Source organism: Botrytis deweyae, assembly GCF_014898535.1.
Source record: "Botrytis deweyae strain B1 chromosome Unknown BDEW_044, whole genome shotgun sequence".
Taxonomy (NCBI): domain Eukaryota; kingdom Fungi; phylum Ascomycota; class Leotiomycetes; order Helotiales; family Sclerotiniaceae; genus Botrytis; species Botrytis deweyae.
In genome coordinates, this window is record NW_024066251.1 from 59404 (window position 1) to 83620 (window position 24217).

A 24217-nucleotide genomic window follows, 5' to 3' on the forward strand; every position below is an offset into this window, starting at 1 on the left:
CATCATCATTCAGAGAACACATATGAACGAACAGTGTATAATTGAGAGAATTGTTATTATTTTTCTAGTATTTGGAGAGAAGACATGAGAAGCAACAATAAATTGATTGCTGATACTGAAAGAAAAATCACTTATCTGTTATGTCACTAGCACTAGCACTCGCTCTCAGAAAAATGTAGAATTTCAGTGAGATGAAAAATTGGGAGGAAGAGATATATTATCAACCCAGGTCTAGCTATACTGTGCATGTACAATAAAGTAGGTTCTAAAACTGTGGTACGTTGATTAATAACATCTTGTCTGCCTCTTCCACTCATTGGTCCATCCCTTGAAATTTTCGCTGGAGAGGAGTGATGCAATGAAGACGAAACACTCGAAGGTATCTGATGCTTAATGCTAATTCGTAAGGATCGCCGATGGAGCGTTTTATCTGAAATTGAAGGCTTATGCTGATGTAAAAGAGAAGATGAATGGGGATTTTGGCTTTGCCTCACACCAGGCCGCGCAAAGAAGATGTGGGGGATATCGTTAGGTAAAATAGTGAATGATTTGGACCGATGAATAATAGGATGATCGTCATGTAGATAGAATCCTATGTACACCGTCATCAGGTCACAATTCGACCATCACTACTTCTTCCGGGATTTCCATCGATGCGCCTGCCTTGATCAGTCTGTAAGACCTCAGTTGGACGAAATGATGAAGAGGTCGTGGGAGAGGCGGGTTGATCTTGGGCGTACTCATGATCATACTCATCGTCTGGATAATCTTCACTTTGAGTTCCTTGACTGTGGTTTTGATCTGCTGGATTACCTTGCTGAGAGTTTTGATGTTGATTTTGGCGATCCTGGGGAATTGACTTGGCTGCAGCCTTGCTACCCTTTTTTCCCTTTCGTCCTTTCGTCTTTGCCTTCTCCAGTAATCTTTTCCTTTCTGCTTCCTGCTTCCTAATACGCCTGTCCTTTCTTTCATACTGCCTAATCAATGCCATTGGTAATTCGCCAAAGATACTCTCATATTCGCAAAACTCGCAAATCCAAATATCTTCAGGATTAGGAGGATGAGTTATGTTCTGATATTCTTGTTGTTGACGACGCTGGCGAGCGGCGATTTGGTACTCTTTGCTCGCTCGACGACGGGTTCTTTTTGGGGGTGCCGTTTGAGGCACACTTTGCTTCTGCGCATGCGCCGATTGTTGGGATTTTGTCTGCATGTTCGAGCCCATCTGTGTTCCATGTGTCATCATTGACCTCGCAGCAGGACTTTGATGCATATTTGTATTTGTTGATCCAGGCCAAGGTCCTGGTGCCGGTACTTGAGAATCAAAAGTAAAAGTGAATTGAGTAGAAGTGGGGGTCGGTTTCTTCGATGCCTGTTGTTGCAACAAACTAATATTCTCTTGACCCCTCGATGGAGTTATTGGAGGTTCTTTCTCGGCGTTTGCAATTGCAGTTGAGATGATCCCTGCATTTTCGTCTTTGCAATCGTCATCAGTAAAAATTTTTAGCACAGTCTGAATTTTCGAGAGGGGAAAAACTTACTAGGTGTGGGCCACTGGGGTTGTCGTTGTTTTGAATTGCGGCCATTGCCCCAGTTACCCGAAACGTCGGATAAAGTTCTCAAGGGACTTCTACCATTGCGATTTCGGCCATATCTACCTCTTCCGGGACCCGACAAACCTTGAGATACCGAGCCACCGGCATGATAGTATCCTGCACCATTGACATCCTCCTCATCTTGACCAGATATTCCCATTCCTGCTAAATCGTTGGAGAGATGAACTCCATTGATATTTGAGTCTCCGGGTGTAGGAATCTTGCGTTTCTTCTTATTATTTGTATTCTCGAATGAGTCATAACCGTCTGCAGAAGAAGCAGTTGAGCCAGGAGGGTGAGGATTTGGATGTTTGGAGTCGGGCTTTTGGACATAGCGGTAGGAACGACCAGAGTTATCAACTGACTGTCTTGGGTAGAGTCGCGCAGAACGGAAAACCTCCTCCTCTTCACTTTCTGGATCTTCTCCATTCCGCCGCGGGATGTAATTTTGATCGACATTATCTACCTGCGGGCGTTCACTTGAATGTGAAGCCTCTACCATGGTGCTTGCCGCAACCTCGTCTCGGACAGTATATGGATAGTAGAACAAGGGAGTTTGAGTTTTAGGTGCGGGCGGGTATTTGATCGATTCGGCGACATTAGGAGAGAGACGTTCACGGAGACTTCTTTTGGGCAGAGGTCTGATGGGACGTTCTGGATGTGCCGGCGATACAACTTCTGGAGACATAGCTCGTGATGATTCGGACGGGGAGTAGCCTAACAAGCATTCAAATACAGAGATCAGCCAATGTAATATACATGAGACAAAGCCCACCATGATTCCTGTTGTCATGAAAAGAATTTGTGGTTGTTTGCCGCTGCCAAATTGGTAGTTAAGAGTGGCGGAATCAATAATGAGAGGTGCCACGCTATGAGAATTTCATACTTGTGTTCATCACCGAGAAAGAGGACATGACATGCCAACTACCTCCAAGACTAAATTTGCGCTCTTCTGAAGGTTCGCGTACGGCAGCAATGTATTTGTTCTCTTCGATTTGAGGGACAGAATTAAGTTTTGGTTGATTTTCCCTGAGCTTTCCTTTCCTACAATAAACAACAAACACATCAGCCAGAAATCTCGCATACAGAATAGGGAAGTAATGACATGTAATTTGTCATCCCTATTCCCAAACCCAAACCCTGAAATGCCAACCATCTTAAGAGACTGAACATAATTTTGCCTCCTTTTTTTAATGTCTGAGGAAGAAATGCGTATAGAGTTGCATACTTTGATTGTTTTAATTGCGAACACTCAGCAATGATTTCGAGAGGGGGGGGGGAAGCCCTAGGAAGATTTATTGACGACTTTGAACCCCACGGACAACAGAATAGTATGAGAGTCTGTGTTTATCTCTCTTATCCAATATAACCCTTTTGAAAAAGCGAGCGATGGTAAGAACAATGAATATTCAAAATCGGAGGAGGGGAGTTCGAATGCCGAAGTTCGAATTCACTGGTAGGAAGTGATCTTGGGGCGAGATAGAAATTAATTTGTCAATAAAGACCTTAATTATTTAGTCGTTTCCTTTCTCACAAATTGGTTACGTTCATTGCAGGTGAACCGAAGATGTTGATGCCCTCCAAGTGCGTTAGCTAAGATTAGATAGCTAAACTTAAATAGGGAAGGCGTGGATCAAAGTACCAAATGATTTCGAAATCACGTTGATGAATGTGGGAAAGTGAAGGGGCAGAAATTATAATGCTGGTACCTGGATGCCCGCCATGCTTTATGGAAGATTTAATTGGCACAGCAGTATCGAGGCAGGTGTGTTAATCATTCATCTATCTGTATCTATCCACCTACTGAGATACCCGTGGACTACTGGGTACTCATAAAAACGGTATCTATCTACTTATTAGACAGTCTCTCACAGTACTTCCTTGATGAATGACAGCAAGCACTAGGTCACCAATACTCAACGGTATTGATGGAAAAAAGTCAATTGCTAAAAATACTGAATAGTATAACCTAGCTCGCCTAGGTACTGTCTAGGTACTTATGCACGCCGTGGATATACTAGCACTGCTGAACGACTCTTGATTGATGTCATCTAGATCACTTATCATTAATAATGCATACCCAGATAGGTAGCATATATCTACCACCTATGAATGAGCTCGTAGATACTTGGGTTGTATGACTCTGTAGATCTACCTAGTAGATACTAATTAAGGACTTCGCTTGTGATAAGTATATCGATAGAAAAAATTCAATGATTACTAGATTGACCATCGCCTTGCCATATGTTTATTGTCAATTTAAATCAATCAGGCGTCACTGGAAAATCTCATTGATTGATAGTATATGTATATAATATATAATATATACAATATACAATATATACAATATATACTGATTACTATTTATGGATGGGGGCAAGCCCCCAAACCCCCATAGCTCGCTGCGCTCGAAGATATCTCTCTTTTTCCTTTCCACATAGTCTGCCTCCACGGCAGTGGCTCCCAGAGGGCCAGCGGAGCGTCATTCAATCAATTGATGGAAGAACCCTCTGAGATATTGATATTTCCCATACCTAACACTTTCTTCAACCACGTCCGGGCTGAATACCCAGAAGACCCGGTCTATCAAACGTATCAATCGTACAGTAGGCAATATGAGGCAATTGTACCTACCTACTACCACGAGTAGGTAATAATAAGTATTGTGCTCACCAGTGGCTGGTCGTTTTGTGGATGATGCGGTAGGTCCATGGAAGTTATCATTGGTTCACACAACCTTCCATATAAAAGAAAAAAGAGGAGAGAAGATCCAATTGCGTTTAGTAACTCTTCAATATTAACAAGGAAATGTGAAGGCAATATTCTCATTGGTCGGTATTTTTCCATTAGTCACTCCAAAGTTTCCCTTCGCTCTTCACATTTTCCGGACGGAATTTGGCCTATGCCTCTACCTATGCCTAAGCACAATACTTACTCACTAGGGAATTTGGCGGGGACGAAAGGGCAGCTTGGAATTTAGTAAATTATTTCCTTTCGCTCTTCCTCACTCCTCACTCTCTTCACACCCGCAGTCATGATTACACCAGGAAACTTTATCCACCTTCCTATTTATCAGATCGCATATCTTCGGGTTCCAATTTGGTTCTCTAAGCTCTAATCCATACTCAATCGTTTTCCAAAACTCACGTCGCCTTCCTTCTCTTTTCATTCGACTCTTGGTTTTGGTTTGGGAAGACTGGAATTAAAAGCTTCTCGTCGAAGTAGGAGGAGGACTTCAATTACAATCTCAATTCACAAATTACAAATTACACATTACATACACGCTCGAGATTTACCAGAATTTTAATCTATTTCGCACATACCAAATCTCGAATTCAATATTACCTTTGTACTATTATAATCGTTGGGGATGGATACTACTAGGCGTTCGTCAAGGGCTGCTCGAGGCAGTCAACCTTCTCAAACTAATTCTCATCATTCTTCAGCTTCCTCGAATTCTTCTAGTCGCGCAGAGAGATCTACTCGCTCAAATAATAAAGTCGAATCTCCACGAAAGTCGACTCCAGCCGCCTCACTTTCCTCGGACTCTCCTGACGACACAATCACGGCCGAAGATAGTTCCTCGACACGTCGAAAGCGAGGCCGAGTTGATGGAGGTGATAAGATACAAAAAGGACAATTAGTTGATGAAGACATAGTCATTGGTGCAGATGAGGGAGGCGATGACGATGAAGCTGTTCGATGCATCTGCGGTTACGATGAATATCCCGGACCGCCACAACTCGAGGACGACGATAACAAGAACAATATAAAAGATGGAATTGAGGAGCCGGTCATAACAGCAGCGGATTTCACAGAAGATTTGGCTGGATTTTTCTTACAATGCGACGTTTGCAAAGTCTGGCAACACGGCGGATGCGTTGGAATCATGAACGAAGATACAAGTCCCGAAGAATACTTTTGCGAACAATGTCGTAAAGAACTTCACAGAATCCGTTCGGCGTCAAATGGGTGAGTCCTTTTTTTCGCATCAATCACATATACCCCCATTCAAGAGATTCACTCGAATTGTCAGCATCCACGCGAGACCGTGGCGCAGATCGAAGTCTCACAAGATTGATTTTTTAATTGCGCAAGAACCTTAAACAAATAATCCCAACTCAAGAAAAAATCGATGATAATTCTGACATGATGGATCGCAGACAACGCTACTCTTTATACCTACCCCTTCACCCGAATCTCTCCAGAACAACCTCTCGAGCGGCTTCATTTTCCAAAGACGGCACAAGATCACCGAAAGGTGGCAAGAATGGTCGACCCAGCTCCAGCTCTGCAAGCACAAAGAGGCGCTCAACAATGAATAGTAGAGATGCTGCTTACTTTGAAGCTGCTGAAGAAGAAGCACTTCGAAAAGCCATAGCAGCTAGCGTCGCAGATATCCCAGAAAGTATTGATGGCCGGAGTCGCAAAGCAAAAAGAAGCCGGAGTGACAGCGAAGAGTAAGTAAATGACATTCTATTCGCGCAAATTGCTCTAATTACTCTTAGTAGCAAACACGATGGACCCAAAAGACAACGGACGGACTCGGCTTCTCCTACTCCTGAAGACGATGAGAAACCACAAGAGGCACCCCACTCTCAAGCAGAATCTGAGGACAGCACAATCGTGGGAAATGGTCGATTTGGAGCAGCTAAGAAGATAAGGGGAGCAGCAGCTAAAAACCATAGAGAAAAGGAATTAAGAGAAGAACGAGAAAGGTCGAGGCTGGAAGCCGCAAACAAAAGAAAAGGTCGAGCTGAACGGCGAAGAATTGAAGGTCAGTACACTCAAATACGTTATGATGTAGCAACAACTCACAGTCGCCTAGATTCTGAGCCTGTTGAAGAGACTCCGCCGGCGATAAAACCTCCAAGCAAGAACCCCGAGGTATCTGCCCAACCTCCAGATCCGCCCCCAGTGTCACAAACGATAGCGCCAGATACACCTCCTCCAGTTCTGCCGCCAGTTTCGCATAAGAAGGGTGGCAGACCTCCCAATCCTCGAAAGGGTAAATCGGGCAAAAACCAGTACACTAGGGAAAAGGACGATAACAACGCTCAATCTCCCAACCGATCTCAATCTAGAGATATTCCGCGTACAGACGATAACGTACAGACAACAACTAGCAGAGCTTCACATAACGAGAGCAAGACTAGTAAGGCAAAGACCAGCGTAGGAAGCAAAATTAGTATGGCTGAGATGAGGAAACGTGCTACAAATATCCTCGATTTCATATCACGAACTCAAATTGAATTGGCTGCAGACCCGTCAATACTTCCAAGTGGCAGTGGGGCAGAGAAATCTCTTCGGGGACTGGTCGAGGAGACTCTCCCTTTGATACAACTTAATGGCGCAAACGGAAAACAGGTGGCTCGAGGTGAAAGTGAAACACCAAAGGAATTTAAGGATTTAACGTGTCTGGAAATGATGGACATTCTTACTAGGCAATTAGTCAAATGGCAAAAGGAGTATGCATGAAATCTGGCGGGTCAACGAATGTGGGTTTTATATTACTGGTTTTGGGGTTGGAGTTTGTATGTATATCATGGGTTTCGAATGGCTATACGGCGCCCAGAGGCATATTGATTCTATACCCTACTTCACGGCTACGTTAGTTAATGGCATTGGCATATTCTCAACTTAGACTTTGTAAGCTGATTACAAATTGTGATGAGATGTGAGTGGTTCAGCTGATCAACCAGTCGTCTAAGGACAGTGACTTATTGCTGCACGACTCAGGGCTTTTTATGTGGTATTGTTATCTAGAAGCGTCGTATCCGATCGTACATGTGACAAGTTGCGGCAGGACTGAAGAAAAAGCAAGATTCACCTATGAAATCCCGGCTCTTGTACAACCATGCGCGGATGGCGCCGCAAAATATGCAAATGGATAGGATAGGATATGGTACATACCATATGAGCAAGTGTGAATAGATTGTGTACGAACAGATTGTGTACAAACATAAAGGGAATCCTTTATATATGTATGGTCATCCTGTACTTTTAGCTGCACCTTCAGCATCTTGTTGTCTTATTGTCTCTTCTATATTGTACTTTGGTAGATATTACTCTGGTAAATCGGCAATATCTTATAGCTTTTTGATTCTCTATTTAAAATAGATCTTAAGATGGATCTTGAAGTCGAGGGAAAAGTAGCCATCGTCACCGGCGCGGGTTCAGGTACTCTCCTCTCTCTCTTAACCCCCACCTTATTTCCACCCTCTCACATACTATCTCCAGGAATAAATCTCGCATTCGCGACTCTCCTCCTCTCAAAAGGTTGCAATGTGGTTATAGCCGATCTCTCCCTCCAACCCGCCGCAACCCAACTCCTCACCACCTACACCTCCACTTCCCCAGATTCCTCATCCCCCGGTACCCCCACACCCCCACAATGTCTGTACCACTCCACCGACGTCACATCTTGGCCTGCGCTCACCTCCCTCTTCGAATCCACCCTCTCCCATTTCCCAGCAGGAATAGACATCCTCGTCCCCGGCGCCGGACTCTTCGATCCCCTCTTCTCCAACTTCTACAATCCCCCTGGTACCCCCCTCTCCCAAGATACCCACCATCTCCACCCCCCTCCCTCTCTCGAGAAACCCCTCCAAGGAAATCAATCAAACATCACATCTCCCAACGTCAACCCCTTCCCCGGCTCCTTCCACACCCTCAACGTAAACATCACGCATCCAATCCGTCTCACGCAAATGGGCGTCGAGTATTGGACTTCGTCCCGCAGAAGCGGAAGAGTCATTTGTGTGGGGAGTGTAGCCGGGCAAATAGGAGTCATGGAAACTCCGCTGTATCACGCGAGCAAATTTGCGATTACGGGGTTTGTGAGGAGTGTGGCGGGGTTGGAGGAGTTGGGGATTAGGGTCACGGCGATTGCGCCGGCGCTTGTGCAGGTGAGGTTTCTTGTTCTTTTTCTTTGTGGTTTGTGGTTTGTTGGATGGGAGGGTGGGTCTTTTTGGATGGAGTTGCAGATGAGGAGACTTTATTGACCTTTTCAAAGACACCAATCTGGTCTCATCAACCCGACAAAATGACCATGTTAACCTCGGATCAAAGATGGATTCCCGCTGAAGCCGTCGCAGAAGCTATGTTAGAACTACTTACTCGTGCAGAATATGTGGGCGGAACGATTTTGGAGGTGAGTGGGTGTGGGACGAGGGTTGTGAAGATGATTGGGGTTAGTATTATTTCTATTCGTGTTGTGTTTTGGGATGTAGAGGGGTGGTGGGAAGGAGTGCGAAGAGAGACTGTCATGTATGTGTGTGTGTGAAGATTGAAACTGATGTGTGTGCATGTAGGATGAAGGACCGACGTTTGAGCCGGGGTATATGATTGGGAATTTGCAGGGGTATAAGGAGGAGATTTATCAGAAATTGAGGGAGGGGAAGATGGGGATGTGAAGGTTTGTGATTTCAAGGACTTGATCAGAGAACGGAGATGACTACGATGGGATCGAGGAAGCAAATTGAGGATGTTGCATTTGTGGAAATTGAGACTGGCTTCAACAGCTGGCTTCTGTTACTGTACTAGACAAGATTTCGTATCGAGCAAATTCACGTGGGGTAGATCGATGAAGAAAAAAGAACTCTAATCATTGCTGCGGTATACTACATGTGACAAGAAGCCCATCGCTATGCTCAATCTAAAAAACACGCTCCCTCTTTATGCACTAAATCCACTATATTCTTTGTTGAAAGCTCTGCCTATTACCACTTTTCTGACTTCGGTGGTTCCAGCACCAATTTCATAGAGCTTTGCATCACGCAGTAATCTCGAAGCAGGCATTTCCTCAACATAACCCATGCCACCCAACAATTGTATACAATCCAATGAGACTTCCGTGGCTCGCTCAGCAGCATACATAATAGCTCCAGCACAGTCTTGCGTCCTGATATTGCCTGTTTCATCAACAGTCCTTGCTGTATCATATGTATAAGCTCTCGAAGCTTGTAGCTTTGTATACATATCTGCAAGTTTTCCTTGGACGAGTTGATTGTGTGCGATAGGTTGACCGAATTGCTTGCGTTGATGTGTGAATGGAAGTGCAACATCCAAAGCAGCTTGCATGATACCTAATGGTCCAGCACTTAACACTAATCTCTCAATGTCAAGTCCTTCCATCAGTACCTTGACTCCTCTGTTGACCTCGCCCAAGATATTTTCTTCGGGCACAAATACCCCCTCGAAAACTAATTCTCCAGTATTGCTTCCTCTCATACCCATCTTGTCTAATTTTCTCGCACAACTGAATCCCTTGAATCCTTTTTCGACTAAGAAGGCCGTAATTCCCTTCGAGCCCTTCTCAGGCTCAGTCTTCGCATAAACCACAATAACATCTGCATCTGGTCCATTGGTAATCCACATCTTCGTCCCATCCAACACATAGCCACCATCTACTTTCTTTGCTGTCGTCCTCATACTGACAACATCACTCCCTGCGCCACTCTCGCTCATAGCCAATGCACCAATCTTACTCCCATCAATCAACCCCGGCATATACTTCATCTTCTGGTCCTGATTACCATTCAATTGTAATTGATTCACACACAATTGTGAATGTGCAGCATAACTCAATCCAATACTACCCGAGGCACGAGATATTTCTTCCATCACAATACAATGTGCTTGGTAACCCATAGCCAGTCCACCCACATCTTCAGAAGCAGTTATACCAAGGAACCCTGCATCGCCGAATTTTTGCCACATGGAATTGGGAAATGCATTCGATTTATCGGTTTCAGCTGCGAGCGTTTCAGGGATTTCCCGTCGTGTGAATTCTTGGACTCGTTCGCGGAGCTCAATCAGATCAGAGGAGGTTGGTGGCTCGAAACCAGCGGGGTGCTTGGATGATGCATTACGTCGACGGATTGTGGATATGGGGATGGAAGGTTTGATGTGGAGATGAGATATAGGTCGAGTAGTGAGCGATCGAAGACATTTTATTGAGGAAGCCATTTTTGTTCTGTGAAAATGTTGTAAGAATTGAGAGAGTATGTTTCCTACACTGTTTAGGTTTTGTAGATGTACACAATAAATGTAAACCCTTCCTAGCTAGCTTGGACCGTGGTTTTCCGGGGAAACGCGGGGCCGCATCTAGCCGTCGAGCCTATTCCCGCTTCGGCTTTTGAGATCTTGTCTCGAAACAAATGTTTAAATGTCCATGTGAATATCTCACTTTTTTGCTGTCACTACAGCACAACTTCTATGACAATGGCTTCACTCAGAGCATCCAGAATTCTGCCCAATCTTTCTAGGAAATCCCTACGACCAATATATCACAAAGCAAGCTCCATTCCTTCTCGAACAATTGCTACTTATTGTCCTCCAACCCAAGCAAAAGCCATCTCCGTTCTTCCGACAAATGTCGATACCTCTTCAGAGGAATATGCTCAAAATGAGTCTCAAATGAAACCTCTTCTTGATCACCTCTCTACTCTCACCGCCAAAATACATCAAGGTGGTCCTCCCAAAGCACGTGAAAAGCATATTGCACGCAAAAAGATGCTTCCTAGAGATCGTATCACTGCACTCATAGATCCAGGTACTTCATTCTTAGAATTGAGTGCATTGGCAGGCCATGAGCTTTATCCTGAGGCGGATGTACCTGCTGGTGGGATTATTACGGGGGTAGGTGTCATTGAGGGAGTAACATGTATGGTGGTTGCAAATGATAGCACCGTGAAAGGAGGAACATATTATCCAATTACTGTGAAGAAACATTTGAGAGCACAAGAGATTGCGAAGGAAAACAATTTACCGTGAGTTTCCGTTCAATTGATGTACACGCTTTTTAGATACTGATATTTTACAGTTGTGTCTATCTGGTAGATTCGGGTGGAGCCAATCTTCCACATCAGGCAGATGTCTTCCCAGATCGAGAGCATTTTGGTCGAATTTTCTTCAATCAAGCAAGAATGAGTTCAATGGGAATTCCACAAATAGCTGTGGTCATGGGTCCTTGCACAGCAGGGGGTGCCTATGTTCCCGCCATGTCTGATGAGAGTATCATCGTAGGTGAACAAGGTCACATTTTCCTAGCTGGTCCACCTCTAGTAAAAGCCGCAACTGGAGAAGTTGTAACAGCTGAAGAACTGGGAGGTGGAAATATGCACAGCTCCGTATCTGGAGTAACAGATTATCTCGCCGTCGATGATGCTCACGCCATAGTTCTTGCCCGCCGATCCGTTAGCAATCTCAATTGGCCCACGAAACCATTTCCATCCTCAGAATCCTACACTGAACCCCTCTATTCTCCCGAAGAACTGACTGGAATTGCTACAACTAATCACCGCAAACCTCTTCCCATCCATGAGGTTATCGCTCGTATTGTAGATGGAAGCGTCTTTTCCGAATTTAAACGCGACTATGGCTCCACCCTCGTGACAGGTTTTGCACATATCTACGGTCACAAAGTCGGTATCATAGCGAACAACGGTATTCTCTTCTCTGCCTCCTCCCTCAAGGGCGCCCATTTCATTGAGCTTTGCACTCAACGCAAAATCCCTCTCATTTTCCTGCAAAATATTAGCGGATTCATGGTAGGTACTGATGCTGAACGCGAGGGTATTGCGAAAAATGGTGCAAAATTAGTTACCGCAGTTGCATGTGCCAACGTACCCAAATTTACCGTTGTGGTTGGTGCCAGTAATGGTGCTGGTAATTATGGTATGTGTGGTCGGGCATATAGTCCTCGATTCTTATGGATGTGGCCTAATGCACGGATTGGAGTAATGGGAAGTGAACAATTGACGGCCGTCATGGAGACTGTTGGAAAGGCTGTTGATCCAGAGCTCAGAGATAGAATTGATAGAGAGAGTGAGGCGGTTTTCTCAAGTGCTAGATTATGGGTATGTTCTCTTCCATGAACGAAATGGAATTGAGGTGACTAACAAATTATCTAGGACGATGGAGTTATTCCACCAAGTCATACGAGAAGAGTTTTGGGTTTGAGTTTGATGGCTGCATTGGGCGGGAAGAATGAACCGGTAGATACCAAATTCGGCGTCTTCAGAATGTAAAATAGTACTTCGGGATGATAAATTATATATGACTTATATGTTCTTATTCTGGGTTAGACTATGCTTTTAGAGTCCAGGATATATACTACAATTACACGCATAGTTTCTATTCCCAAAAGGACAAAGACTGACTACTTGTGGATATCATAAATACCTACTTGTCAACAATCTCAGGTATGCCTCTCTTCCCACCCTGCGATTAGCTTCTTGACAGGATTCAACCCGTGTACAGGCTTTCACTCTAATAAATGGAATCGATACATGCTCATGTAGTGTTCTGAATCTGGCAGCAGTCTATCAGCGCAGGAAATTTTTGATTCGAGGCTTTTTAAGTTTAGCCCAGTTCACCTGCCTACTTGAGATATAACTGCATAACAATGTTGGTACTTTGTCACAAGATGAGGCACAGGGCTGTAATCTTATGAAGTGGAGCAAATCGCCAGAAGTAAACAATGGAATCACTTCATGGTTGCCATTGAAATATCCTTGAATCGAACTTGACGTCTAGATCATCTAGAAGATTTTGTTTAGTTTTTTCCAGCTAAGATTGCGACAGAGAAAGATAATTGATTGGAAAGGGAAGAGTATTTATGTACTTCGGAGTACAAGGCATGTGTTCGTTGTGATTGTTAATCAATAGTCATACTAATGATGTCGATCGGTTCGAAACCATAGGAAAGCTACGAAATAGATAATGAGGAGAATAGAGTTCAGTACAATATTTTACTCCCAGAGAAAGTTCTCCCTGGATTCCATAAAGATACTACGGATCTTTTCTGAAAGCCGAATGAGACAGCTAACGCCATTCTTAATGCCCTTGTATTGATTCTAGATTTAGCAGAACCGGAAGCGAAAAACATTCAAGACTTACATACTGGTCATGAGAATCAACTTCGTTTCCTTTACTATCCGAGATATCTTGGGGGCTTTAGACAAACAGGAACTAAGTCTAATCCAACACACAATAATTGACTACCCGCGTGTGAATCAAGGGTGGTCGCGTGCTATCGCTATCCCTCTACCAGATCCATACCAGGAAACCGATATCGTCAGTCTACGCTTCCGTTGAGCTAGTTGTTACACTTCACAGTTCTCACAGGATCCGGCATCTCTCAACTTCGAATATCTTGAATATACCCCCTCCGTCTTGGATACACGGTCAGAAGATTAACATCAAGCGCATTATCAGTCAAACTTAGCTGTAAATCGAACAGACAACTCGACTACCCCAGCTGAAAGTCTAACTCGTGACTTTCGACGCCACATTCCCTCCTTGTTTTAGACTTTCATCGCTACCGAATGAATTAATTCATTCTATTATGTACAAATCTCATTTAGCGATACCTTAAATTTGCTACAAGCTTATAAACGAGATGTTTATTTTTTACCATCAACATTTTGGGAGTCTAAATTTCGAGTCCATACCGAATTTAGCTTTACACGAGCGCTTTGTTTGCCTGATTGTACCTAGAAAGAACGGTTTTTCGGGATCGAATCTAAGATGAACTCTGATCTTGGGATGGGGCTCATAAACCGCAAGCGAATTTGGAAACTAGGGATTGAGATGGTCAGCCTGATGCAAACCATTGAAGAGCCTGGACGATTCTTACATGGTGACATTGTCATAGATGTCCCAATTCAACGGCACTGCTCTACTGTGAGTTGTTTGGCGTTGAAAAGAGACCTAAAGGGTTGTAAACAAGTCACACAGAGGTCTATGCATTGGGGGAAGATGCATGTTGAATCACAACTTTGTACTGTGACACCATCGTATGTGGATATTCTGGAGCGGTGAGTGGTCTCGGGCCTCACATTTGGATTTCGCGATAGCCAGTCTGTGAACATAGGCTACATAGTAGCGCAGCGTAATCACTTGACAGCTTCAACTTCGCCTAAAATTCTATGGCTGGTTGCTAGTTCGTTGGATATTGAAACAATTGGAATCGATATTTATCCACATTCATCTCTCAATAGCAAAGACGAGCTTGCTGAGCAAGTGGAGTCAAGAACACCTTATGGGCATTTTTGTTGGTCTTGATGTAAGATGAGTACACAATACTAACATAGACATTTCAAATAACTTTCCTAGGCTATTTGAATTGTTAAAATTTGACCAAACTTTAGGAGAGAAGAAACTGGTACCGGTAGCGTTCTCTGGGTGCATCCATACCTATCAACTATACCTTCGATGCTGGACGATGACATTGTCGCTCTGCACGAGTTGCAAAATAATTCCTTCGCCCCAGCATCGACCCTATATATCAAACCAGAGACTGGCAATCTTGTCGCAATTTAAATGCATTCTCCGCTGGAGCTCTGCACTGGTATCACGGGTATCGATTTTATCTGCAATACATGCATACGACGCACGTGTGGCTCTGATTATGCCACTGCTTCACTGTCGTTTTTCCTTCAGGAATTTGAATATCTTGGCAGAATTAAGGTCTATAAGATTATCTCTGTAGGCTACCATTTGCAAGTAAGTATATCTAAAATTGTGTATTGGGTACATGCTTAGCAGGAAATTTAGTTCATCACAGATCTGAATCGGACAAGCGAATTTATGCCCCCAGCACCAACGAAGTCAGGAGTTTCTTTCGATTGCGTTGAATACATTTCTTTGGACAACGGATATATAGTTGGTCTTTGTGGTTGTTTTGTAGTATCTTGGTCATCCAAAGAATACAAACCATTAGCTAATTCTGGTTGCAGAAATCCGAGCAGCAGTTAAACTGTTTCGGTATTATATCATCCACAACTGTGGCGTCTTCGAAATCAATTTGGATCTCCTCAACAGGTCGAGATGGCTTTGGATACCTGTCTCTGGAAGAGACTCTCGGAGGTGGCGAGAATCATGGCGAGTTTGGACGTCGATTGCTGCTAGACAAGAGGCTTCAATCAATTCGTGTTTCTAGGACCACAGTTTCGACAAGATACTGTCACCTCCAACAAGTCACCGGTCTTCTTTTTCTTTCATTGGATTGCAGCTATCTTGAGCTAGGTACTCGGGCAATTGACTGAAATGGGCCAAACGTATCATTTCGAAGTAAATGAATGGATCATCGACTTGAAAATTATTACAATCAAACCATGTGTGTTCGCAGGGTGGAGTCATGGGCCATCACAAGTCAAAAGACAATAATCGTCACAAATCAAAGGAGGATGGAGTTGAGACCCGAGATTGTACAAATTGCTTATGATGTATCAAATACACAATTGCATAAGCGAAGAGTATCAGAGATCACTTGGGAATTCAACGCCATGTACGATCGCGTACAATGGAATTATCAAGAAGATCGAGTACATAAGGCGAATTGATAAACATATCAGTATATCTATTCACCATCGATGTTAAGATTTTTCCTAATAATCTTACGGGACTTTACTTTTCCCAACCTTGCTTTGTCAGTGCCGTACACCCATCCACCCTCTCGACGGGTGTCGCAGGCAACATTCTCGTTCTCATTCTCATTCTCACTGAGATGCTAAGCCTATAGGTGTCGCTAATACGATTATGGGCATTTAGAGGGCATGTCTAATGAAAAAGTTTAATGTTGAATGTCTTGTTAAGCATTCAGCCGGTAAGCCAGCTGACGAACAATGAATGTCAACTGGCCTCCGCGGAGTATGTTCTCATGCATTATTTTTGAAAACTGTGATAGCAGATACTTCGCTACCGTAATGGAGGAAAACAATCCCTTTTTCGACAAACTTTCCACGGGTAAGATAAAGGAGCTTGTTGTACTCTTGGTAACTATTCAAAGATACACAGACGTCTTCCCTTGAAAATTTAAGTGAGTAGTCTAGACAGAAGGTTATACTGGCACTCATGAGTAATAATATGGAAAGCATTCGAGACTTTATCTGGGTAAACGGCCATATAGTATGGTGTGATGATTTCGAAGCATCAATGAAGGATTTCTATCATCAAATAATTATCGACCCCGCGTTACCTTTCCAGCGAATCGTCTCGAAGTTACAGCTTCCTTCATCCTTCCAAGTTCCAATATCATTATCGCCTACCTACTGTCTACTAGGAAAATAAATTCGATATTTTTGGTGGCCTGATATTGCCTTCGGTGTACCCGTCGGTGCGTTTCATTCAGTGTTGTGTTGGTGTTTGGAGGCCCAAATCCTTCTGTTGCGCCCACAGGAAGAAATTCAGAGGAAACTTAAGTGTAAGCCCGAATTGTGCCGTCACAATACTATCCCAAATATATTTATTGACACTGGTCATTTATTAACTGGCCATGATTGTCTCCAAGCGTCTCCTTTGATGGTAGATTATTTCAAAGTACCCGAGTCGATCGAACCCAATAATGTCCTGGAGAAAGTGCACTCAAATTCATTAGACATGAATTCGACTACTGATAAAATTGATTCAGAATGTAAACGAGTTTCTCCATGAAATTTAGATATATAAGAAAGCGACAGTGTTTGAATGGCTCATGGGACATGGTATCCTAACGACGAGACATCAGGAAAGCATGAACATATGCTTGTGAAAAATAATCAATGCAGAATCGAATACCTCATTGGCTTCAATCGCGACCGTGGCTAGGAAAGTTTAATAGCCGCGCGAGACATAATTTGTTCTAGAAATAAATGAACAGAACACTGAAACAACACCCCTCAAAGAGTAGAGAGATCCTTCGTCGGTTTGCAACTTCCTTTTTAGTGAAGGATTTCAAGTGAACAGACATGCTTCAACATTGCTTTCTAGGGTTTTAGATGTGTCAATCAAGAGAAAGTTTATACTATGTCATAATGGGGGCGGGCCCGCCTTAAATCGTGACCGCAGAGGGCGCCTAGCAATTGTTGGAATAGGATTCCATCAATGGCGTAGCAATTTCTTTGACATGGGTGTTAGGGAGGAAAGCTTCTTTTCACAGAGTAACAGTACGGTTCAGATGCAGGTACAAGTGTTGCTGTTACAAGCTTCGTGGCTCAGTCGTTTGATCCTCCTGCTTTCGTGCTACCATCGTTCTCGAATTAGAAATCTATAAATCTGGAGATCCCCATACCTGCAATAAAGCCTTTCCCTATAAGATCCACAGCCATTAAAGAATAGTATTAACTAGTTTCAATCGAATCACTTTCCATGAACAAAACTTCACATTCCACAAACCCAATATAAAACCAACCATGCAATTTACAAGCACCATCACACTCCTCTCACTCCTCGCCGCCACAGCATTTGCTGATCTCGGATCAGTCATCGCTGATGGAACATCCATCGGGGGAAAGGCTTCTGGCGCCGTAAATACCATCACATCAGACTATGCCCAAGCCCAGGCTACTCAAGATGCCCTTTCTACAGCAATATCCTCTCTATCCTCTGTCACTTCCATGGAAGCCACAGCAACCGGCTCCGCACTATCTTCCCTGTCATCTGAAGCATCCTCACTCTCTGAAGCCGTCTCTTCAATCTCCAAATCCCTTTCCAAATCCATCTCTCAAGCTTCTCCATCCAACGCCGCATCATTGAGCTCCCAATCTAAGATTGCGACCTCTGCTCAAGCACAAGCTATGAGCATCAGCGCTGAGATCAGTAGTTTGGAAAGCATGGCAAGTACGGCTACAGGAAAGGCACAAACCGAGGCTTTGGAGAGCGCTAGTAGCTTAAGCTCGAAATTTGCAAGCGCCAGTAGTGTCGCTAGTGCCGCGGCTAGTGCTACTGGGGCTTCTGGGGATTCTCCAGAGAAGTGTGTCCCAGTTTGGGGAGCTATGGTTGTTGGAGCTTTGGGATTGTTGATCTAAGTTTTCAAATTTTCTGTGAAATGTTGCGGGTGTTTTAGACAGTGTGGTTGCAATATACTCTGGAGTTTGTAAAGAAAAAGCTCAAATATATGCGAAGTCCCGTTTGAAGGTTCATATCAAGTGAATCATTCCTTAATTATTTGTCCTATTTTGTTTCGGCTTTTTGGTTATATGGATGTTGTTAGAAACATATATTGCGCTAGTACTGACTTGGTGAGCTAGCCCTCTTAACCTCGCTCACTTTCCATAGACCATTAGCTACACACAATACATAATAATATAAACAATTGTACCTTTGACAATCATATCGAAATTATGGCGAAGCATTCTAGAACTAGCAGCTTGTTAGAGATTATGGAAGGAATTCAAAGTAGCTGATTCAGGACTGCGGGGTTTCGTAAGCCCGAGGAAGAATTGTAGGTCACCCTCTACCCGTATTCTTTTGGAATATTGGCAATGCGCTAGTAAGGATTAATACTTTAAGGTTAATTTAGAACCAATTGGCTCGCTTTTCAGTAAAGTCAAACACCTCAGAATAGAAGTTTTTAACAGAAATATTAGGCATTTGATGAATAATCCATTGAAGAAACGAATCAAACAACTCCGGTGGTTACCGCAACCCTAACCCACGAAAAACTCAAACAAATAATCCTTACTAGCGCATTGCCAATAATCCAAAAGAATACGGTACTTAAGCGAAAAAACAGACGGAAATTGAGTACCTTTTTGAAGGACTTTTTTAATAGATTATAAATTCATTTCAAATTAAATTTTAAAATTTTAAAAAAGCAAACGAAAATTTAAGTCTTTTTTGTATTGATAGTAAATGTTTTTATTAATTAATATTATATCAAAAAGAGATCTTAGTTGTTAAAAGTCTTTTGGATGGTAGTCAATTCCCGCCTGTTTTTTTGTTTACATAGAGGTCACCGAAAAATCACATAGGTCTAGAAAAGAGCTCACCAAGAGATGTCAAAAGCAATCAAGCTTCTAGAACAATGCGACGCATATACCCAAGATTGAATTGAACATCGGGATTGTTTTGAATATCTAAATGGACTCGGATATCTGAATTTACATGCATCCCAGACCTAGACCATGAGCATTGAGAACCACAACGAGAAAGCTTCATGAATTTTCCTCCAGCATTTAAGTTTTTTTATGTAGGATTACAATTTATTTACCCTCCATTGTATAAACAGGGCATGGTTTAGTAGTTCTCAGTATTGAAGTAGCATATACTCAGGCAGGCTTGACATTTATTACCGAGTTTGCTCACCAAAATCATTCAAACCTCACTATTTTCAACATTAAATATCATTTCAATTAGAAATACATTCGAAGGTATTCTATATAATGCTCAATAGATAATCAACTTCAGGGTTACAGAATTACTTTTGATCAAATTTATTCAACGTGTATCAAAGATTATCTTTGATATATAAACTCCCATAATAATTTTGGTGTAATTTGAAATTTGGCCTCAACATCCTTCAAAAAGAAGCCTGAGAATATGGAAACTAGAACATAGATTGCAATCAACGATCAGGGAAAAAGTTCATAAAAGGGATGAAGCCCCAAAGATATATGTTATACAATTAATCAACGCCGTATCAAAACACCCTTAGCATTTCCGAACATAACACATTCAATTCCTCTCGCTCATTATATCCGCCATCAATCTACAACAAGTATAAAGCCGCACCCAAAATAGCTCCTCCAGCCATTGGCACTTGTGTTCTCATAGCTCCCGAGCTAGAAGTAGCGCTGGCGGCACTGTTAGTGGCGGAACTAAGAGCACCGCTAGCTCTGCTAGTGGCACTTCTCACTTCGGAACTGGCGCTGGCGACGTCGCTGCTGATACTGCTCATGGCCGCGCTGATCGAACTCTTAACGGCACTGTCGGTGGCAGTCTTGGCGACGGAGCTCAAGCTAGCGATTTCGCTGCTGGCTTCACTCTTGATGCTCGAGTATCGGGAGGCGGCAGCAGAGGTAACTGTGGAAAATGCGCCAACGGCGTCGGAGGTTGCCGTAGAGAAGGCTCCAGCGGCTCCAGAAGTTGCGGTGCTGAATGCGCCAGCAGCTCCTGATGTAACAGTAGAAGCGACTCCACCGGCACCTGAGGTGATAGTTGAAACAACTCCGCCAGCCCCTGAAGTTACAGTTGAGAAAGCGCCAGCTGCTCCTGAAGTTACAGTTGAGAAAGCGCCGGCTGCTCCTGAGGTGACGGTCGAAAAGACTCCTGCGGCTCCAGAAGTGACAGTATCAGCGGCTCCACCAATGGCAGATGTAGCTGTGCTTACGGCTCCGCCGACATCTGAGGTTATTGAGTTGACGATGCTACCGAGATCTTGTGCCGAAACACCAAGGGAAAGGAGGGCGATGACTGGAAGAACTTGAACACGCATGATGAAGGTATTGATTTTGATATATCGAAGATCGAAAAGTTGAGAGGATAGTAGGTAGATGTAGTGAATATCGAGAAGAAGAGACGTTTAAATATATCGATTCGTGAATTATTCGTTAGCAAGTAGGAGAAAAGGAGCAAATTAAGAAAAGAGAGTGAACGCGGTGAAGCTTATATACATGTCGGTGCTCTGTTTCTACCTAGTAAAGCATTGTCACCTATAGGATCCCCATGCAGAAGAGATGATCAAAATCTCGTATAATTGCAAGAGAAAATGCGAATTTCCTGGAAACATGCGGTAGTTCGTCTCCGATATTCCGTGCATAAACTTACATGACGTTGAAAGGGGTATGCTAACTTTAAAGAGACTAGCACTTGCATGGATACTGTGGCTCGGCTCGCTTAGGTAATTGAGATTCGCGGCAACTAACCAATTTTCTTCCGTTTCACTGTGGCTCGGCAGTCATGGGGCGAAATTGGATACCAATTTTTTTGTTAACCTTGATTCACTTCGAGGTTCGGTGACATTCCGAGGTTAATCCAAGGTTTTCCCCTTGAAATATGTGCTGTCACCAAGATCAGGAAGTATCTTGCGCGTCATCTATAAATATCTTCATTGTTGTCAGTCCCAAGGTTTTTTTTCCTCCAATAGTTTAGGTAGGCTTTGATGTAACCTTTCTACAGAATACACCGTAAAGACCGAGTAGTGAGTGATGTTGAGGCTGAGCTAGATTTCTTTAGAGGGTATTCGTGGGACAAGGCTTTTTCATACCCCGTACTTTTTAGTACTGGTGCACTCGTTTTGCAGATCAAGAACCTAGTGAAGTGAAATCAAGGCCAAGACGGGTACAATTTTAGAATGGTCCGCAGGGAGATATTCTGGGAACGAGGCTCTTCAGAATTTATCAATCTTTTTGCAGAAAAATAGGCTGAGTAGATGTGCGTTCCTGAACGGTCCAATCATTGAAAAGCAAATTTTGGACGAATGAATTCCAAGTGGCAAGTGTTTTGTATTGTTTATTATTAATTGTTTTATATACAGCTACCTAAGCTTAGCTAGCTAGAGAGATCCACCACGGAATACCTAAGCATACGCAGGCCAAACTGGGGAAGACCATGAAGCACCAGCAGCGATGAGCTGAGTGTCCATTGCTTCGGCTCCAGCACCGATGAACAAAAATTTGGAGAAGTGCACGGTACTGTAGTACTTGTATGTTGTGTTTCCAGGAATGAAGACAACATCACCTTGAATAAGCGATAATGTTTCACCTTCCATCTCAACAGTCAACATACCCTCAAGAACCTCGAAAGCCGCATGGCCGGTATATGATGATGTTGGGATGGTGACGTTGGATAACTTGCGGGCAAGGGTAATGGTCGACAAAGAGAATGCGTCCTCGGATTGTACTGGAGTAACGAATGGCTGAATGATTTGGTATCCAGCGGCATCGTTAATGTATTGTGGTCCAAAGTCCTTGGCGACGTAGTATGGAGAACCTTGAGCGCCAAGAGCGTTGGCTCCAGTGTGCCAGGTACTGTTCAATGGAGCAGTACCGTTAATCGCATCTGTACGAGGAACGAAGTCAAGCTGGGCATAGACATCGAAATTTTCAAGAGAGCTAATGACTGAGGCGGGAGGAGAGCTACTGCCATTGACAACGAGGAGAGGATCGTAAGGGGGTTGGGTTTCCGAAGAGGCTAAGGTCCAGTTGGAATCGGCAAGGGCATAAAACAAGTCCCTAAAATATTGTTAGTCTCCTGTCCAGTTGCAACTATAGCTTGTTATGCTTGGGCAACCTACTCAAATCCTCCAGGTGAGATAATTCCGACCATCTCAGTGTCGGGATCCAAAATTTGGAAAGTATGGGTTGTGTTGGTTGGTACACTTCCGTAATCTCCTTGTGTCAAGAGTCTTGTCTCGGAATCACCATCCTTTTCAGTCCAAAGCTGGAAGCGACCTTTGAGGTTGAAGAAATTCTCATAATGCTTTTGATGAATGTGAGGAAGAACTCCTAAATCAGTCGAAGGTGGTGCGTTTGTTGCGAGAAGGGAGAAAGCACCTCCAGACGATGGTCCAGTAACCGGGAATCGATAGAGTTGGCTTCCAACCTGACAGCCAGATGCATCATAATGTGCAATTGCGTAGGGGCGGACGTAATTAGGCACCTCTGTTACCCAGACTGAACTGTTATCGCGGGCAGTAATGCGAGCGGACACGAGTCCAGCAGTAAGAACTGAAGAGGCCAAAGTAGAGGTGCGCATGATGAAGATGATAAAAAGAATGTAGATTTGAGGTGAAGGAAAAAGAGGAAGATCTCTCAGGAACTTGCATGATGTATATATGGGAAAAGAACCAGATCCACCCTTCCACTATTACTCGGTCCTCATATACCCATCTGAGAGATATTGCCGATGCAAATAACTGCAACGGCGCACATTACTAGAAAAGCAGTGGAAGGATCTTCAAGGGTACCGGTACTGTCACGACTCAGATGGGGTTGACCCCTACATCGTCCACTTTGTACAGAACGGGGCATTGAATGATGTAAATAGGACTGTAGATACCGTAGTGATAACGTTATTGTAATATCTGGTCAAATAATGAGATGATTGAACTCACTACGACTCTTTCGTTGTTTCGAATCATAATGTGTTTACAGTGTTTGCCCTTTCACATCTTTCAAATGTGAGGTTGAATCTCGACGGTATATCATTTTATCGGTCACCTATGTCACTGAATTTCTGTGCAATTTACTTAGCAAGCATGAAATTCGTCTCCCCAGTGCTCGCCATCCGTCCACCTCAGATCGATTAGATTACGAAAAGGGTCGGTTCTTACTACTTAGATACTACCTTCCATTACAAGCATGTCGAATCTGCAAACACGTCCCAACTAGTCCACACAAACTTTCGCACTAACAGGGCCACCCCGTGAAGATGCGAGTGCTCACTCTGTTTTTTTTCGTGACGGCAGCAGTACCGGTACATCGAGAGTCCAGGTTGGTGGGCGGCCGGTATTCAAACTGTAGTACGTACGTTGGTAGCATTCTGGTCAGTAGCCGTAATTGCACATGCAGATCGAATGGGGAAAATGAAGAAACAGAGTGGTGGACGGGCGGGGAACTGAAACATCCGTCCAGTAATAATTGTACGCGCGAGTCGAAACACGTTTTTGAACGGAGGTACGGAGTAGATGAATAAACTTTGTCTCACCGTTCGAGATAGCAAGAAACAACTTGTCTGGACAGAATGATCTAATTGGTGACGAAACAGAGACAAGTCAACTTAGAAATGGGAAGATATCTTCATACCAGTACCTCCAGGACCTGCATAAGTGTTCAATTCATCAGTGCATGCAGCTCGGATAGAAACAAAGAAGCAAATTGAAAACAAGTTTATTAATCAATCATCCCATCCATCCA

General features: G+C 43.5%; 9 protein-coding genes across 9 annotated transcripts; 5 read left to right on the forward strand and 4 right to left on the reverse strand.

Annotated features, from left to right (window-relative positions):
* Window positions 1-79: 79 nt before the first annotated feature.
* Window positions 80-3198, reverse strand: EAE98_011075 (uncharacterized protein). Its single transcript, XM_038958697.1, has 4 exons — window positions 2824-3198; window positions 2482-2639; window positions 1542-2312; window positions 80-1476 (listed from the first exon to the last, which is right to left on the reverse strand). The coding sequence occupies exons 2-4, from the start codon at window positions 2507-2509 to the stop codon at window positions 608-610; spliced, it is 1668 nt and encodes a 555-aa protein (XP_038804888.1). The 5' UTR covers window positions 2510-2639; window positions 2824-3198; the 3' UTR covers window positions 80-607.
* A 1767-nt stretch (window positions 3199-4965) lies between these two features.
* EAE98_011076 (uncharacterized protein) lies at window positions 4966-7073 on the forward strand (the record flags this gene model as incomplete). The annotated part of the gene is made up of 4 exons (XM_038958698.1): window positions 4966-5567; window positions 5759-6055; window positions 6107-6372; window positions 6424-7073. The coding sequence occupies 4 exons, from the start codon at window positions 4966-4968 to the stop codon at window positions 7071-7073; spliced, it is 1815 nt and encodes a 604-aa protein (XP_038804889.1).
* A 650-nt stretch (window positions 7074-7723) lies between these two features.
* Window positions 7724-9010, forward strand: EAE98_011077 (uncharacterized protein; the record flags this gene model as incomplete). Its single annotated transcript, XM_038958699.1, has 4 exons — window positions 7724-7775; window positions 7836-8503; window positions 8611-8748; window positions 8909-9010. The coding sequence occupies 4 exons, from the start codon at window positions 7724-7726 to the stop codon at window positions 9008-9010; spliced, it is 960 nt and encodes a 319-aa protein (XP_038804890.1).
* Window positions 9011-9272: 262 nt separating this feature from the next.
* Window positions 9273-10565, reverse strand: EAE98_011078 (uncharacterized protein; the record flags this gene model as incomplete). Its single annotated transcript, XM_038958700.1, has 1 exon — window positions 9273-10565. One exon carries the CDS (start codon window positions 10563-10565, stop codon window positions 9273-9275), a length of 1293 nt encoding a protein of 430 aa, XP_038804891.1.
* A 255-nt stretch (window positions 10566-10820) lies between these two features.
* On the forward strand, window positions 10821-12628 carry EAE98_011079 (uncharacterized protein; the record flags this gene model as incomplete). Its single annotated transcript, XM_038958701.1, has 3 exons — window positions 10821-11368; window positions 11422-12457; window positions 12512-12628. 3 exons carry the CDS (start codon window positions 10821-10823, stop codon window positions 12626-12628), a joined length of 1701 nt encoding a protein of 566 aa, XP_038804892.1.
* Window positions 12629-15718: 3090 nt separating this feature from the next.
* EAE98_011080 (uncharacterized protein) lies at window positions 15719-15946 on the forward strand (the record flags this gene model as incomplete). The annotated part of the gene is made up of 1 exon (XM_038958702.1): window positions 15719-15946. The coding sequence occupies one exon, from the start codon at window positions 15719-15721 to the stop codon at window positions 15944-15946; it is 228 nt and encodes a 75-aa protein (XP_038804893.1).
* A 1827-nt stretch (window positions 15947-17773) lies between these two features.
* On the forward strand, window positions 17774-18388 carry EAE98_011081 (uncharacterized protein; the record flags this gene model as incomplete). The annotated part of the gene is made up of 1 exon (XM_038958703.1): window positions 17774-18388. The coding sequence occupies one exon, from the start codon at window positions 17774-17776 to the stop codon at window positions 18386-18388; it is 615 nt and encodes a 204-aa protein (XP_038804894.1).
* A 1682-nt stretch (window positions 18389-20070) lies between these two features.
* Window positions 20071-20796, reverse strand: EAE98_011082 (uncharacterized protein; the record flags this gene model as incomplete). The annotated part of the gene is made up of 1 exon (XM_038958704.1): window positions 20071-20796. One exon carries the CDS (start codon window positions 20794-20796, stop codon window positions 20071-20073), a length of 726 nt encoding a protein of 241 aa, XP_038804895.1.
* A 908-nt stretch (window positions 20797-21704) lies between these two features.
* On the reverse strand, window positions 21705-23506 carry EAE98_011083 (uncharacterized protein). Its single transcript, XM_038958705.1, has 2 exons — window positions 22597-23506; window positions 21705-22534 (listed from the first exon to the last, which is right to left on the reverse strand). Exons 1-2 carry the CDS (start codon window positions 23055-23057, stop codon window positions 21880-21882), a joined length of 1116 nt encoding a protein of 371 aa, XP_038804896.1. The 5' UTR covers window positions 23058-23506; the 3' UTR covers window positions 21705-21879.
* Window positions 23507-24217: the final 711 nt, after the last annotated feature.